The 18,420-nt window shown below is 45.2% G+C and overlaps 1 protein-coding gene across 1 annotated transcript in view; it reads left to right on the forward strand.

Annotated features, from left to right (window-relative positions):
• The window catches only part of LOC141926794 (cytochrome P450 2J2-like), a 131,884-nt gene that overhangs the window by 45,680 nt on the left and 67,784 nt on the right, over window positions 1-18,420 (forward strand). Inside the window, 2 exon segments of the mRNA XM_074833192.1 lie at window positions 8,142-8,231; window positions 14,448-14,597. Coding sequence (XP_074689293.1) covers window positions 8,142-8,231; window positions 14,448-14,597 — 240 coding nt within the window.

The raw sequence follows: 18,420 nt of genomic DNA on the forward strand, positions 1-18,420 counted from the left end.
TCTTGTTTTGTAACTGGTACCTTCTGGCATATTCCAGTGCCAACTCTCCTAGCTCTTGCTATATTTCATTCTCACTATTTTTGGAATGGAGCTGCTGGTTCCAGGTGATTTAATAAATTGCTTTTTTTTGTGTTCCTTTTAACTTACCCATCTGCTCAACACATGCGTAACTTGCAATCTGTCGGCAGTTTGCAGAAAGACAAACTGTCAGAGCTGCATGCATTTGACAACTTTGTTCCCAATTAGATTAGTGGTAATTTTAACAGATTTCAGGGCAATCGAAAAAAGGGATGACATGTTATTAAAGCATCAATTTTGACAGACCCAAGCACATACAATTTCAGTGTAAATTATTTTAAATGCTTTAATTAAAGCTATGAAAGATTTACCCTTTTAAGCGGTAAGTGATTGCAAGACAAATATAAAGGGAAAGTGGATAACAGAGTTTCCTAAATGGTTTATGCTGCGCATGGCAGTCCACAAGTCACCACCACCATAATCTATGACTGTAATGTTGGAGGCATAGTTAATTATTCATAGCCTCATCTCTGGAGCAGACGTGATTAAGAACATGAGGAGCATTCAGAGATCTAAGCAGTACCTATGAAATTCAGAGTTCAAGCCCCTCTTAGATCAGATGCTGTTAGGAAACAGTTTAGGGGTATCTGACATTGTGGATATTTTTATAAATACGCTTTCATTTCTGCCCCAGTTCTGCTCTGGTTTAGAAGGCCAAAGCTCAGTGGTCAGGGTGATTGTATATTTAGAGCAATTGGGGATTTTCTATACTTGAGGACACTTTACAGGCTCTACAAGCCCTGTAAAGAAAAAAAAAAAAAAAAAGAAAAAGAAAAAATACAACATTCATTATTTAAACAGAATACAGCACTCTAAATTTGTCACTCCAGGAGCACTCTGCCACATGTGTAGCCCATTTAACCATTTAAATGATTTTGAAAATTATGGCCCTCTTCCAGCAACCTTCATTCAGGCAAGGCTGACCTTGGCTTCATGGCGAGAGGGCTGGGCTTGGCCCCTCTTACCCAGCCCTTGGGTCCCAGCTGGAGGACCATTGGCCTCCCCGCAGTCACACCTTCATCATACACTCAAACATTGGTCTGAACTGGAGCTGAAACCTTCCAGGACGATCGCTCCAAGGGGTTTGTTTATTTTCTGTGTGGCCGGCTGTGCAGTGCAGAGCTGCCTCATTTTCAGATTGTTAAATGTACATATTGCTTTAGTGTATAAACTACTGGTCCCACAACCTGCACTGAAAGTTTATTTCCTTTTTAATTCAGGGACCGCAGAACTTCCTGATGCTATTTAGAGTAAAAAGCGTCAAGCACACTGTTCCCACCCTTCCCTTGGTTTCTTAAAACCAAGTTTGCATGCATCTGTTTTGGGTTTTTCTTGTTTCCTTTGGGGATGGGTATGACTTCTGAAAAGCTTGAAAGTTTTTATTTGGAGGTTGCTGACCCAAAGTGTGGCAGTACTGAAATCCAATGGAAGTGAGAAAAGCTGCTCCAGCGAGCACTGCAGGAAGCTGGTCAGAGCCAGCAGTCTTGTGCCCTTTCCAGCTGTTTGACTGCTGGAATATGCAGAGATTTGTAACTGGCACCATGAGTCCAGCAAAAAATATGAAATCCTGATGGAAGTGTCTCACCACCTTTGGGACTGGTTCTGATCTGCATGCACATACTGCCAGTCTGTTCTCTGCTTTGCAGGTCTGTGAACCAAACTTTAAAGGGTTTCACAGTTGGAACAGTCCTAAATTCTCTAAAGTCCCTTCCTCAAGTGCTCTTCTCAGCTGGTGTGAATCAGTGAGGCTCCATTTAATTCAATCAACCTACTCAGATGTGCACTGGTTTAAGATCCACCTTATTGTGTGTCAGTTGATGAGCGCTGGCCTCTTGGGATGTCTGAGTTTGCCATGAAAAATCACCTTCCTTTGTAAAAAGTGAAGGAGATGGCACATCAGAGTGTAAGAACAAGATTCTCCTGGTCAGCCCCCAAATTGATGATGTTAGAAGGCCAACAAGAGGATGGGGCCAATGTGATGGGTAATGGGCAAGCAGATAAACATGGGCAACGGGAGCAGATTATTTCAATGCTGGTATCAGACCACCCATGCTCATATGTATTAAAATGCCTGCATGGTGGACAATGGCATGCGAATCCTGCCCAGAGGTCCTTCACCAGGTAGCCCTGCACAGCCTCTCAAAAAACCTCTTTGTGTATATGTTCTCCTTGCCCTGGTATATCCATTTGCATGTGAAAGACTGTTGTACATTGGGACCAAATTAATAGGATGAAAATACTCTACTGGCACAAGGGAGGTACTAGGAAAATCAGAAACTTTTATTTCATTGGTATGGAGTCAATCATGGTTTTCTTGTCAACAGACCAAGTAGCCAGTAGGAGCTGTAATGCAGGTGAGTCACTAACTGTCTACGCTGGTCTTCTGATGCTCTACTAAATAGTATTGAATGACAAGAATAGCATGTAAAGGCTAAGACTTAGCAAGAAGAAGGTTGGAGAGAGCAATCTCTTGAATCTTGTGGTCTTGTCCTTGCTCATTAGAGCTTCCCCTTTCAAAGGAGCTCTGATCATTTTGGTTCAAAACATGATACACCAGAGATAGTAGAGAGCTCATCTTCGTGACAGATTAGAGTCATGATAGAGGCTCAAAAACTTGAAGTCTGAAAAATCCGATTTTGAGTAAATTTAACTGAAGATTGATTACCCATTAGAGTTTTTGAGATCAAATTACTGGTAAAGGCAGTCTCTGTAAAATAAGCAGAGACCTAAAATTGCTTATTTAATCAAGTCACATACAAAACAGAGCAAAAAACCTTGCTTGCATACATACCGAGCTTTGCTGCCTAATCTATTTTATAATGTTTTGCAATTAACAGGCCAATGTTCATCAGCTGATAAATAATTAACAGCTGTTGTTGTTTTTAGGTCATGACGTAAAAGGCTTACATAGGACAAAAACTAGCTTGTGTTGTTTGCCAAAACTCTGACCAAACATACATTTACAGCTCACAAAAAGAAATTTCTCTGAAAAATTGCACTTCATGGTATCTCCAAGGGAGTCCTCTTTATGAGTCTGCCAAACTTATTAGAAAAAAAGTATTAACCTGCTCTTTTTGTCAGCCAGGTACTGGAAATCTAAGATGAAGGCTTCTCTTTTTTCCTGGCATTATTCAGACAAATCAAGAATTCAAGTGTGAACACAAAGGGGTTTTTATGATTCACCTACAGCTCCCTAGTATCTGTAGTTTTCCTGATATTACACAGAGGATTGTTTGATCTTTGCTTAAAGTCCTCAGATCTGGGTGGAGAGACATCTGAATTTGGTGAGATGTAATCACCTCTAGTGGGTTTAAACAAATTGAGTGGTCTAGTTGTTATTCATCTGAAATAACTAAAAATTGACTTGCTGTAAACTCTGGTTACAAATGGGAGATGCAGAAAACAGATCGTTTGGGAACACCCTTTGAACACATCATGCTGACGGTCTCGTCAGCTTGCAACTCTTTTATTTGCTTACTTGCATCTGTTTTGAGTGAGGGGAGGGTCTGCACGAGCCATGAATGCCAACATGAGGAATACCTGTAACTGAATTTGCGCTGGAGGAGAGCTCAGTGGCTTCCTCCAGAGCTTTTCTGATTTATTTATTTTTATACTATATATTCATCAAGCAATTGCAAATGCACTTGGCTGAGAGAGGGGGATGACTCCTGATTACAGCACACACGATCTTCTATGATTAAGCAAGTTCATACCATGCTCATGCAAAAGTTCAGTCTCTCACACAGACAAGCTTTACTCCTGTTGTAAAGGTTTCTAGTGTACCAGGGAAGCATGTTTCTTGATTATGGGTTTTATTCAATAGTTTCACACAGTTTTTCAGATAGCCTAGCTTCAGGCCAAGGAGCATCAGAAAGAAAAGGGTCAAAAACTTGAACATGTCTCCAAATTAAAATTGTGAAGCTATTGTAGACAGTTGAGGATAGATGTGATGTATTTGTGTCAGTGAGTATCACCGAAGAGGTTTTCTGTAACATTTTGTACTATTTGGAGTTTCCTAAGTGTTGCAGGCTTCATGCCCAGGTATATCGGTTTGCTGTAATATAGCCAAGTGACCAAGGTGTGAAAAACTAAGGCCAGGTCAGTATCTGCCAGGATGGGATGCAGTCTCCCAGCCAACTGGGGATGGTTGGAAGTGCTAATTGCTGCTATGAGAGAGCTGAATGTACCTGTGGATTCTTCTCCTTTCATTTTTTTAAATAGGACCTCAATCGTAAATGTGTGCTTTAACCACAAACTCTTCCAAATTCTCTCTTCTGCATACTGACATGTCCTGTCTCACTTGGGTTCAACTTCACCTACCTGTTGTGTATCTTTCAGGTTATCTTGACTCAGCATTGGGACCTCATCCTGGTATTGGCATGATTTCATATGGTGAAAAATAGAGATGTTTGTTTTCTGTGCCTTGCCAGCACTGAGACCACTTACCCTCAGTTGTATATAAATATTGAAAGAGCTGGAGGTACGTCTTGGCTGATTTGATACCCCAGGGTAAAGATACAGGCTCAGACTTTGCTCTGGACTCATGCTGCTTCTTGCAGGTGAGATGGCAGTGCCCAATGTAAGTGGTGTTGTATAAATACAGAGAGACCTGGAAAGATGAGAGGATCATCCTCCTCTCTGTTGATAGGAGGGGACCTTGGGTTGGTGGCAGCAGAGCCATTTCATCTCTGGTCTGGTGTGAGTCCAGTTTGTGCTAGGCTAGACCATAGGTCACAGCGAAACAAGCATTCAGCTTCCCAGTTAGAGCACTCTAACTATCCTGATCAGATATCAGAGGTTCACAGTGGACATAAGTTTACTAATGTATGTAGAGGAGACTTCTTTACAGGTGGTTGTTTGAAGGAGCAAAGAAACACTCCTTTGGTGTATTACACCAGGACTGTTTGGTTCAAGAGGAGCAAGAGTTGTTTGTGATTCTTCCTCCCAACCATGGTGCTAAAATCAGAATCATTGGTGACTTCTGTTACAAAACTCTGGACTGGCCACTGCAGTAATGTGATCAGAGCCTGAATAACCAGCACTTGCAGTGCCTCAGGATTATCAGGAAGGCTGAACATGCAGTCAAGAGTGGCTTAGATGAGAAATTACCTGAGATCCTTAGCCAGTGGTGGCATGTGTATGAACACAAAATCTGTAAGGTTTTGTCTCTTATCTCTTTTTGGTAGCAACTTAGTTTTCTTTCTTTCTCCCCCTTTATCTTTCAGACTTCCCTGAAACCAGATTGTGCATCATCTTGCAACAGCAGAGCTCTGTCTTTTAGAAAAGACAGATTTTAAAACTGGGATAGCTTTCTCCACCCAGTGGGATGCATAGCAGCCTACTGGCAATGGGGTCCCACTGCTCTCCCCAAATGTTCGTAAGCCTCCTGGTATGTATGCAAGCCCTCCATTTCATCCACCAAAGGAAACCCTGTGCCTTTAAATGCCCTCCCCATGGCGTGTGCACACTTTTCTGCTTATTCTGAACTGACAGGTTTAACAATGTCGCCTGCCTGGTCACCGGAGAGAGGCACCTCTGGCAAAAGTTCAGAAGTCAGTGTTTTGGAAAGATTGGTTTGACCAGCTCAAGTGAGAGAAAATCCCAGACCAAAGGCGGTCAAATCTTCAACGACATTTAACTGCTGTGGTGCTGTAGCTTACTGACACCATTTTAACCCGGAGAGGAGTATTCATCGTGTTTAAACCTTCAAGTTTTATTTATTGTTTCTTTTCTGCTCTGTTGGCAGGGGGAACCTGGGGTGAAGACAGGTTGTTTTGACTTAATTCTAATTAATTAATTAGCTTGCGTATGTTTCTGGCCCAAGACTACAGGACAGACTAGCAATTTTGGATGTTGCCTTGATATCTAGACTTCTGTAATATATAGCATTGCAGTGAGGACATATATTCCCTTATTGCCTCTTCAGGGCTTGTTATTTAAGGGATCTTAAGATTTACTGCAACTTGCTTTGTAAAACTGCCAGTTCACAAACTTTTTTGCATCTTTTGGTATTTACATTGAAGGGCAAAAATTTCTTAAGAAACAAACAAACAAACAAGAGCATGCAAACAGTTAATAGTAAGTGGTGCCCAAATTACATAGTTCTTAAACTCATGGCCTACTTTACTAATCAGTTGTCATAAGATGTCAGATGGGGACCCATCATTGAAGAATTGCAGAATGCAGCCAGTGAAGCAACTAATTAGTTGGACAGTGGCATGGAGGTGTGTGTCCCCAAGGAGCTGAAATGATCAGAGCAGGTGAAGAAAGTTTGGGCAGATCAGAATCTCCGTAGTATAAAACCCAACACTTGGCTGAATCACAGGATACCAAGGGTGAGGGTACCACGGGTTCTCCGTCAGGGACCGTGCTCGGCAAGGGACTGCAGTACCGCTGTTTCCAGAAGGAAAGGCGAGTCAGCTGAACGCTTGAAGGAACATGACCCGAGATGTGCAGGAATTAGAATAGTTGAGCAGTTTCTGGGTTTCATTTGGGAGAGCTGTAGCTGGCTGGCTTGCTCACCGATGGCTTTTTACTCACTCCCGAAGCCTTTGTTCCCCAGCCACTGCAAGATTTGGTGTTGGTTATTCCCTGTAGGCACCAGACGTGCCTACCAACACAAGTAAGTGATGGTCATTGAGCCAGCAGAGCAGAGGGTCCACTAATTTCTGCTGCAGCTGGGGACAAAAGGCAGCAGTAAGGGACCCTCAGACACCTGGAACAAACATAAGAACCTCTCTTGTGAGCTAAAAGATGCAAAAGACTAAAGCTGATAAACTTCTATAGGTGGCCCATATACTCCTTTAACACAATTTAAGTTGTTTTAAGAGTGCTGCATGACTTTCTTCCCTTTTCCCTTCATCCCATCCCTATACAGGTGCACCCTGTTGCACTCATGGAGTTTTGTCTCCCTGTACAAACTCCATAGGTGCAGGAGCAAAACAAATCCTCTCCAAAACTTCTCCAAAGGGAGGGCCCCACCACCCTGCAGGACCTGAGAGAGGGTCAGCTTGGGACACCAGGAACCCCTTCACATCAGCAAGTCACTCACTTTCACAGAAAAGGTAAGGATCTCATTCTCAGCCTCTTCTCTTTGGGTAGGTGGAAAACTCAAAGCCAGGTATTTCACTTGGGATCTTTAGTGCATTCCTCAGTAGAAAATCTTCTTTTCAGTGCTTCAATTTTCAAAATATTATTGCACAATGTTGAAGCAGTTGCACAAGATGATAAGAACTGTTGTATTAAGTATTAATAAGTAATACTAAACTGTATTGCCATACAGATTAAGGATAGTTATGTCACAGGAGTTATCAGGAGAAGTGTTTTCAGACCTGGAGGTCACTTTTGGAGCCTTATTCTTGTAACTGCTCAATTCAGTGCAGTAGACAACTTTCACCAAATGGAACAATTCAATGTTCAGCCTGGCTGGGCAGTTTCAGGACTGGCCCTACCTGAGGATGGAGATGCTGGCAGAGGACAATGGTTCTGTGATTGTATGGCCAAGGCTGGTGGATGGACTTGGAGGACACCTTGGAGAGGTACATGCACCACATGCCCTGGCAGAAATGCACTCAGCAAACCCATGCAAATGCTCTCTGGAGGTGTAAAAGGACACCAGTTCTTTTCATCCTGTTGAATTCAGGCAAGGTACTTGCTCAAGGGACAGATTCTCGGTTCCAAAAAAGCTGTTTCGACCTTTCAGCTGCCAAATTCCTTCCTCCATTACCTCCCATTTTTCTTTCCAGTATAGCGCAGCTACTCTGAGTCACTGTTTATCTAATTTAATTAACATTTACCAGTGCCTGCAACCTAAAACACTGTCTTAAAACATTTGCTTGAAAAGCCTCCTTGTCCCAGAGCTGTCATTTTTTAGCATGATGGATAATGGATAGAAATAATTATCCTGAACAAGGTTAGACAGCTTAAATGATTTGAGTTTCAAGGAATTAGTAAGCTTAGCTAAACATCTTATTTTTCAAGACACATTAATAATAAAAACACATCAATGACCATAACGGAATGTAGAATCTGTACTCTGCTAAAACATACGCGGACTCTCGCAGGTAGCTGTGTCCGCAATGCCTTGACTCAGGGGGAATTAAATCAGTGCATCATCTGTTACATCATCAATCCCTGCGCTGAAAGGACTTCAGGTAACTTTGAATCCCAGATAAGATGCTTCCAGGGCTGTGAGTGCTGGTGTCCAGTTTATCTGGTCCAAGTGAGAGGACAATGTATGGACGGGTCCTCAGGAGGACCTGGGTCCATAAAAAGCCAGTGGTGCAGCCACAGCCCCTGTAACACCCCTGGAAAAGGCCAGAAGAAATCAGAAGGAAAGACTTGGTGCAAACGAAGTGAGCTATTTCAGGTTTACAAAAGTATAACAGAGGGTAGAATTGGGCTCACTGCCTCTGCATTATTTCCCCAGCCCATAATTTTGGGGGAAATAGAAGTTTTGAATTAACCATTGACCTTTACTTTGAAGAAAAACAGAACTTCGGCATGAAATTGCTGAAAAACGAGAGTAACAATTTGTAATTGCTTAATTTCGCTCCTAGAAACCCAGGTGCAGCCAGGCCTCTGCGGTGCTCTGCACTGCGCAGAAGTGGGCTCTCCTCCAGGAAGTCTCAATCCAAGGCAGACAAAGAAAACACGGAGAAAAACAGGCACCTGGAGGAGAAGTGCCAAGCCACACGCGACAGGGCACGGGAGATGCCCCCTCCCTGCCCTGTGCATTGCACTGTGACACCTTTCAAATAATAAACCTCCTCCACGCAGCAAGATGCACAGACCTGATGTTGTTCCCCTCGATGTGGAGCAGAGGGTCACATCCTGCTGCCCGTTGGCCATGGTGAGTGCTCTCAAGTGCTGTCCAGCCATCCTGCATGGAGCCAGCCCCGGGAACAGAGCTTGGGTTACAAGTTCCTGCAGTCTAAATCATTAAATGCATCAATATGATGGAGATTTCCACTTAAGGTAGATTTTCTTTTTTTAAATTTTTAATTCTTGTTCACCAAGTTTTATATTTCAGGGGCCTTCAGGCAAATTAAATAAAAATCTTCATCCAAAAAATGTCCCTTTTCACTTCTGAAAGCAAATGAAAATTTTCTTTTTAAAGATGGAGAATTTGCAGACCCACTTGATAAAATCCAAAAGTTTCACTTCGACCCTCACTTTTTACGTTTTTAAATTTGTTTTTTAAAGATCTCTGCATTGGTGTAGAACGATTTAAAATTCCTCTGGCAAAGTGCAGTTTTATTGCTCCAGAGCTAGCATAAAGCTGAATGGGTGGCTGTATTTCAAGCGAGGAGCTGTGGGAGAGTGCAGCTTGCAAATGGCAATAGAGCTCAGAAATTGAACTCTAGCCTTTCTATTCAGTGCTCTTTTTATTATTAAGTCACAGAATAAGTAAAATGTTACAGGGACACTTTAAATCTACACTTGTTTGTACAGCATCTGATGAATATGTGATGGGGAAAGAAAATGAAAAATGTGGGGATGCTGAAAATAACGAGAAGATTGGATGTTGAAGAATCAAGTATGGTAAATTATGGGATACAGTTAAATCTGTAATTCTAACCTGAAATAGAGGAACACAGCTTTAGTGCACTCTCATGGTTGTGGGGTGTCTTTGGCATAGGTGTCCTCTGCTTGGTGGCTCAGAGGATGGGACATCTCTGTGGCACGTCAGGAGGCAGTGATTGCCAGAAGCTGCCTCAGCTATAGCAAAAAAATGTTATTTTAATAGCTGAAGATGACTTTTGTTGTGGGTTTTTTTCACACTTGAAATAAAATGGTCCAGAACTGAACTGCACAAAACCTTTTATCGTGCTGGTGAAAATGCTGGCACAGGTGGCAAAGACAGGCAGGAGTGTGGAGCCGTCATTCGCCAGCATCAAGGTAGGATGTGAAAGATGTTTGGGGGGAGGATGCCTGCAGGCTGCCATTAGCACCTCTTAATGATATGAAGCCTAAATGTCTGGCCTATGCCTGGAATTTAGACTAATGAGCCTTGCTTTGTTTTTAAGGGCCAAGAAGTTTCAGCTAGAGCTGGCTATGGTTCACCTGCAGGACTACAGTTTAGTGCAGGTGGATCCTGGTACTACAGTGATTTTATTCTGCTTCATTACGGCTCTTGCGGCCATCATTTTAAAAAGACACATACTGAATACAGTTTGGAGCAGAGATCTGTATGTTCTCTGTCCCTGCACATGAGCTGGGCTGGGGGAAGACTCTTCCCCACGGCCATTCCCAGACGCTGCAGATCCCTGGGGAGCTTTTTGCGGGATGCTTCTCATTACCAACACCAATCACAGCCATGGAGGAATGGGAGGACAGAAACACATCCATGTTGCTCCTGTGCTGGGATGAGACCCCACTGCCTGTTCCTTCCAACGTAGGACAATGCAGGTGACCCACCACCAGCATTTACCCATTGTTTCCTGTGAGGAGCCAGCCTTGCTGAGTGTCCTGGGTAAGTATCCCTGTCCATACAGGTGTTAGCATCGCCCAACATGGAGAAAGCAGGAAGAGGCAGGGGAGAGCGGCCACTTTTCCAGGCAAGGACAATGGAGAACCACCCTTAACACTGGCACCATGGAGGCTGTAATTTTAAAAAGCAGCCTGTAATTTTGGAGACCTTAGTTGTGCTTTTATAACCCCGGATAGAAGATATAATGCAAATATTGCTCCTATTCCTATGTCCTTGAGTGGGGTGGAAGAGAAACCTCCTGAAAAAAAAAAATGTTTCCTGTGCTCTGGGCTGACTGGGGCCACGGACTGATTTCTGTTTCTCACCAGTGCCAAACCAGTTCCCTAGTGACCACCACTGGCCTTCATGCTCCTATACTCACCTGCCTCTTCGTCCTGGCCTCATGACTGTCCTTCTTACTGTGGTGATTGCCCTGGTGGGAGGAGGTGTGAATCCCTACGCCAAACGTGCTGGGAAAGAGTGGAAAGAGCTGGTCTTCCTGCTGTAGTTTCTAGCCTTGTTTTAAATGTGGTTTAAATTTCACAAATCCATTGTAACTATTTTTCGCCCTTCTTCTAGCCTGAGAAAATAACACAGCGTTAAATATGATCTCCTGATGGTGTTTTTAACATGCAATAGCAGAAGCAGTGTGAACACTAAGGAGCTTTTGCCTGTGTTTTCTGTGCCCCAAATGAGGAGCGAGTGACCTATGAGCTACCCCATCATTTCTAGTGTTGTAAATAACCACAGTTTGTGTTTTCTGTAGCTCAGAGATGGGTGGGTCAGATGGAAGAGGTCACTGAAGCAGATGGTCCCGTGATAAAGAAATGCCCCCGTGGAGGCAGCTGTTTACCTACCACGAAGTGAGTTAGATGAAGAGGGATTTGGATGGGGCAGTGGCTTGAGACACAATGATGAAAAAATGACATAGAGAGTTATTAAGGCAGGGGTCTATGGTGTAAAGGTAAATGTGCCACGGATGAAATCATGCTGCTTAAAAGGTAATGCCAAAGGTATTACTGGACTCTTGCTCCAGCTCTTGTGGCATCCAGGATTGTTGCAGCTGTGGTCAGGTGGTGGCTGGAGAGGAGAAAGAAAGGAAACCACATCCAAGGGATGGGAAAAGCAAGGTGTACACAAGACCCGTGGGTGGCAGAGGTACTCATCCACAAACCTGCCCCATGGAGCAAGAGGACAGCCAGCTCTGTATTTTTGCCAAGAACAGAAATCAAGGGAAAGGAACCGTAACACATGATGGGTATCTGCTCCTTGGGCTTTCCTTTCAGTAGCACAGTTGGGTTTTTGATGCAATTTGTATCTCATGCTTGTGGATGTGTAATATGAGGCAGAGCACTCATTATTGGGGAGCCACAATCGATAGATGAATAACACGGTTGGGTGCCAATGTTAGCGTTGGCCCTGCGTAACCATCATGTTGGTAACCTGCATTAATTGCTCATGGCAAAACCAGTGGGTTGGTTTTCCTTAGCAACTACTCCGTAATTAAAGAGCGAGTCCAACAAAAGCAGTAGTAAAGTATAATTATGTAGTTACTTTTTTACAGTTACCAGGTCATTCTTGGAGAGATATATATATAATTAACATGTTGCTGCTGTGTGCTGGGTGGCTGCGAGAAGCTAAGCTTTGGAGCATAAAGTAGCTGCCATTTCCTCCATTGCTGATGTTTTAGGAGGTGTAACAGCCCCTGCTCATCCTTCTCAGTTGTGAGGAAATGTTTCTTTTCCCCCTGCCTTTTGGCCATGGTGCTCTAGTCAGTTCTTGGCATGCCTCTCTCACCTCCACCCATCTGATGGCATCATTGTTTCTTGCCTGCCCCATGTCTGTGTGGCTGAAGCATTTCTGGTTGTCCTGCAGGGATTTTAACTAAACATCATGGCAGAAAGTGCTCTTAACACATCAGGCAGCACTGGGGGAGATGGGTGTGAGCACAGAAAACTGCTGCTAATAGAGCAGTATTTTTTAAAGACGAAATGCAGAATGGATGCAGTGGATCTTCTTTGGTCATGTGCTGACTCTTCTGCATTGTGCATAATGTGTGGAGCAGATTGTTGGGGTTTTTTTATTGAAGAAAAAGGAAATTTCTGTGCAAACTTAAATCTTCCATGTGAAAAGCTCAGGTTTGCTATCGGAAAATCTGGTGGGGGCAATCAAAACGCAGCACTGTGTTCTGGGTTGGTTTGGGATCACACTGATGTGCCGAAGTCCAGCAGCCTCAGCTGGATGCCCTGATCCAGGAACATCACAGGGCCCCCTTGTATGTCCCATCAAACATAAACAGTTGTGACTTGATTTTTCTTCTGTAAAAAAAAAAAAAAAGGGCAGTACTTCAGCATTTGGCTGAAAACAAATTCCAGTTAATGTTCTTTATGTCTATTAAATAGGAAATCAGTGAATAAGAATGAGAGTGTGAAAAATGCTCTTTAATAATTTGGGATTTTGTTGATAATGACATAGATCTTTGCCCCAAAATTTGAAATTCAAGTAACTAGCCAACTTATGCAATATTTAGAAAACGTGTGATCTTCTGATTATTCCAGTGGAAAATGTTTAGGAATTCACAGAGCAGTCTCTGTGGTGAGTTTAGATGTAGGGATTCACTCAAGCATCTGCTTAGGTCCCGTTGATACTGTAAGACCTAAATCCTGTTCCTAAATAGCAGTGTTTTCCGAGGTGAGGATTCCCATTGGAAAAGTGCCTCCCTGTTGGGTCCGTTTCAAGCCTTTCTCACCACTCGTCCTGCAGTGGGATGGATGTCCAGGGGGAGGGAGTCATTTCCCCAGCCATCTCCTGTTCCCTGCAGCTGGATCCAGTCCTGCTGTGAGTTGGGCACAGCCCTCACGATTTAGGAGGTGGTTCCCATAAACCCAGAACAAGGCTAATTTCAGGCTATTAGAGTTTTGTCTCTCAAAGCCTTGGTTCCTCCCTTCTGCTCCCTGCTCAAACCCTGGCAGGTGGGTTTGTGGCTGCCTAATGTGAGTTTACTCCTTGTGCAAATCTGGAGTATTACTGAATCTTGCAGAACTGCTCCATCATTTGACCATCAGGGTATGTTGGGTAGGACACTTACCACTGTGTCTCTGCAGTGTTTTTAGTGATTTTCAAAGGACAGTTGACTTTTCCTAAATTTAAAATGTATTTCTATGGAAACTGTGAGGCTAGAAGACTGATTTGAAAAAGTTTAATACCTAACAGCAGCCAAGATAATGGCAATAGACAGACGTTCGATGGTGTGTGGGATATCCCCATCACCCTAAACAGTTGAGCTCAGGTGTAGGCAGGTGGACTAGAGGATATGTCCAGTATTCACCACTCAGCCTACACGCCCTGTGCACCCCTTGCATGGCGCTTAGCCCCCTGTCCTGCTCCCTGAGACCACGGGCAGTCACGGCTGCTGGGAAGCAACTTGGACAAACTGGAACTTGGGAAATTGAAATGGGATGTGATAAAAGCCCACAGAGGAGTAAAGCCTGTGCAGCTCACTTGGTGCAAACTGCAGCGTGCCCTTGTCTGGGTGCGGAGGTCGGCGGTGGTGCAGCGCTTCCACAGCAGTGCCTGCATGGAGGCTATTACCGACTCCCATAAAAATCTTTATGTCTCTGTGATCAGGATTCGGTGATGCAAATTTGCTGTGTCAAAGGAAGATGCCGCTGTAAATGAATTAGTACAAGAAAAACTTCTTATTTAAGAAGTGCTGACTCTGCACTCTCCCCTATGCCCTCGCTTTTAAAATTGAAGTCTGGGTTTGCTGCTTGCTATGATCTATATTTAGATACTTGTAAATGAAGTTTTGCAGTCACATGGCTGCATTCTTGTACGGCTTCATGAGGCTGTTTTTTCACATTACAGAGATTTATACGTTTGCGTTTACATATTGCAGGTGTTTCCATAAAAGCTTGGGGTAGCCACATTAAGGAGGATGGCCTGAAAGAAAACCAAGAAGTGTTCAAAATTATACCGCGCACACCTAAAAACATTGTCCCGGGGCAAAAGAGTGAAGTCACTGCAGAAATGAGGGAGTTGCAGACAGGTAAGATTGATGGATGTAGGCTTTTCGGAGGCACCTCCTCCAAGCAGAAGGTCGAGTCGTGCAAGGGGACAGTGTCCCTTTCGGGATGTATCTTGTGCAATGCTCCCAGCAAGCTGCCGAGCCCCCAGCAGAATATTTCAAAATGTCAGAGAGTGCTGCAGTGCTGAGCTCATGCTATGTAAATGATAGCCTGATGAATTATGTGCTGTACACACTACACACAAATCCTGTCCCAACCAGCCCTGGAAGAGGAGATAGTATTCTTGCTGGTGTGTCCTCTGCTCCAGGAACTTTGCCAGGAGGACACGCCATAATTCATGCTCTGCTGATGCTTTATAAAAGTTGCAGCCTGTGCCTTGGCTGCTGTGCTGCTGACCCCAGCATCCATGTCACCCACCGGCCCCTCTGAGCCTGGTGCTGCCCACATCGCCCTGTCCCTATCCTGGGAAGGCTAATGTGTAAGCTAGCCCTCCGGCTGGCACAGCCAGTGCAAGCAGGCAGTCCTGCCTTGCCTGGGCTCAGCACAGCATCAGACAAAAGGTCAGGGCTCTCCCTGCTCTCAGGCTACACTCAGAGCTGGTTTGACCCCAGCTTTTCCCTCCTGACTGCAGAAGCCTACAGCTTGACACTGAAAACTAGGTGGTAATTCATAGGGCTTCTCCTTAGCTGCAGAACCCCTCCAATCTCTGCTGAGTAACAGCTACCGAAAGCCAAGGATTATCAGCACTTAATTTAACCTGGTTTGGGACTCACCATAAAGCTGTAATGTAGCACCTTCCATGAGGCAGTGCCTGGGAAATGGGAGGTTTCCCAGAGGGAAGGGGCAGGCTGACAGTATGGGCTGATAGGGGACTTTCCCAGTGACCTAAAATACTTCTGAAATATTGAGGGACGATGACGGAAGTTTGGGGCAGAACGGTGAGAAGGAGTTTGGCTGCAGGGGAAGAGTATTTTCCACCCCTTTTTCCGTGGTGTGCTGCAAGCTTGGCCCAAGGAGGACCCCGGTACAAACCCCATCCTCCAGACAGGGCAAGACACGGTGCGATGTGGGGCGAGGAGGGCGGCCGAGTGGGTAATGAGGGCCAGGAGCAGCCGGGCAGGTGGGTGCCCAGGCCAGCACGCCTGGAGGTGCCAGCCAGCCTTTTTTGGAGTCTTCTGCTTTTTTGGAGGCTCGTTGAGGAACCAAAAATCTCCAATTTCCTGCTGCCATAGAGAAGGCTGGGTGCTGGCCCAAATGTGGGTCAAGAGTGACACCCTGTGGACAAGTTACTCTTTTTCGTAGCTCCAGGATTTCTTTCCTGCTGCTTTTTTCTTGCCTCTGGCTTTACCCCCCGCCCCCCAACGCTTTGCTCGCACAACCCTCCTCAACCCCCCAGGGGCTGCCGCTGCAAACCCCGCGGTGCGCAGGGACCAGCGTTTTTTCTCAACCCCTTCAAAGCGAGGGGCTGAGGAGCGGGGCCCCAAATCCCCCCCTCCCACACCCTGCCCCTCCCCTTTTTGTTCCTTTTTTTTTTTTTTTTTTTTGCTTTTTCCCCTTTTTCTCCTTGGTTTCACCCGCGCGGCTCGGCCGTCGCTCCCCGCGGAGGCTCAGCCCGGCTCCGCCGCCGCGCAGCTCAGCAGCTGGAGCCGGGCTGCACTCCCGGGGCTCGTAAATCTACCGGCTGCTCGCAAAATTTGGCAACTATGAACCCAGGCTGGCTGTTAGAACCGGGAGAGAAACTGCGTGGGCTTCCCCGCAGCCACCCCCAAGCCTTCCCTGTCCTCCGCAGCTCCCCGAGCCACCCCCCCTCCCCACTGCACGCACATGAAAACTCAAAAAAGAAAAAAAAAAAAAATTATAAAGACTGCTTCTCTTCTGGTCACTATGATGGCCCCTTCCCAATCTTGGACCTGTTGGGGTTGCACTGTGCTGTCCTGATGCTCTTGGTGTTATCCCCAAGGAGCAAAATCTGGTATCCCAGAACAGGCTGATTGACACCAGCTGACGACCTGGAGAGAGTACAACTCTATTTTAAGCAACAAATAATTCAGTTTTATATCGGTGAGAAATTCCTCATCACTTGTTTAATTATGTGGGTCTAAAAGAAACCATGTTTTGGCACACCTGAGTGCTGGGACTGGGAAAGAGGGGAGTGTCAAAATCCTTCCAAGAGTTTATGTCCTTTCTTACCCCCGGCAGTTTAACCCTGCCAAGTCTGCACAGACCTATATATATATATATATATATATATATACACACACATATATCCAAAAGCAGACTGGATGGAGATTCCTTAATACCCACAAAAGAAGCAAATATAAAGGCAGTATTTTTTTCCAATGGCATTTATATGCCACCATTACCTCTACTTTAGCTGGTACAGTTTAGGGCTGTCAGAAAACATAACTTCAGCTGCACAAACTACCATATACTTTTGCTGAGAGGTGCTGCAGGGTTTGCCTGGACAGCCCAACAAGATCCTCTGCCTTTTCCACTGTATGCAAAATTGCAAAATCATAGAATCATACAATGATTTGGGTTGGAAAGGACCTTAAATACCATCTAGTTCCACCCCCTTGCCACGGCCAGGGACACCTTCCACTAGCCCAGGTTGCTCAAAGCCCCGTCCAACCTGGCCTTGAACCCTTCCAGGGAGGGGGCAGCCACAGCTTCTCTGGGCAACCTGTGCCAGGGCCTCACCACCCTCACAGGGAAGAATTTCTTCTCTACATCTAATCTAAATCTACCCTCTTTCAGTTTAAAGCCATTACCCCTTGTCCTATCACTACATACCCTTGTAAAAAGTCCCTCTGCAGCTTTCCTGTAGGTCTCCTTTAGGTATTGGAAGGCTGCTATAAGGTGTCCCCAGAGCCTTCTCTTCTCCAGGCTGAACACCCCCAACTCTCTCAGCCTGTCCTCACAGGGGAGGTGCTCCAGCCCCCTAAGCATCTTCGTGGCCTCCTCTGGACTCGCTCCAGCAGGTCCGTGTCCTTCTTATGCTGGGGGCCCTGAGCTGGACCCAGCACTGCAGAGGGTTCTCACGAGAGCAGAGTAGAGGGGGAGAATCCCCTCCCTCGACCTGCTGCCCACACTGCTCTGGATGCAGCCCAGCACACAGGTGGCTTTCTGGGCTGCCGGCACACGTTGCCGGCTCATGTTGAGCTTCTTGTCAACCAATACCCCCAAACCCTTCTCTGCAGGTCTGCTTTCAATCCATTCTCCACCCAGCCTGTATTTGTGCTTGGGATTGCTCTAACCCATGCTCAGAACCTTGCTCTTGGCCTTGTTGAACTTGATGAGGTTCACACAGGAATCTGAAAGAGGAAGAGGCATCTATGCCCTTATGCCATTTCCAGCAATCTAGACCTGAGCATGCATCCTTGTCAGATGAAAAGGAAGAGATCAGGTTTCTTAGTCCAGTCTCTGGGACTCTGTAGAAGAATATTAGGTCAAAAAAATTGAGGAGGGCGTGCTATTTTTCCAACCATACTCATGACCTACTATGTGCTGTACTCTATCCTTTAAAATTAGGAGACTGCACCTGAACAGGCATCAGAAGTGCTCAGAAGGCACTGTGGAAAAAAAAAATAGAAAAACTTAAAAAAACCTGCATTATCCTGGGAACTTATTAATGAAAAGCAGAAGTGGGAAGATCCATCAGGTAAGGAGTGTGGGGCGAGAAGGTGCTAGTTGCTGAAGACTAGGTTACTTGACTTCACCAAGCTAACAATGAAGGTTGTGGCAGTGCTACGGGGCTGTGGAAAATGGGGTTAGGGACCCCAACGTGAGCACAGGAAGCTGTGTGCCATCTCCAAGATGTGGCAAAGCTGAAAAATTCCCTCT

Source organism: Strix aluco, chromosome 8 (assembly GCF_031877795.1).
Source record: "Strix aluco isolate bStrAlu1 chromosome 8, bStrAlu1.hap1, whole genome shotgun sequence".
NCBI lineage: Eukaryota > Metazoa > Chordata > Aves > Strigiformes > Strigidae > Strix > Strix aluco.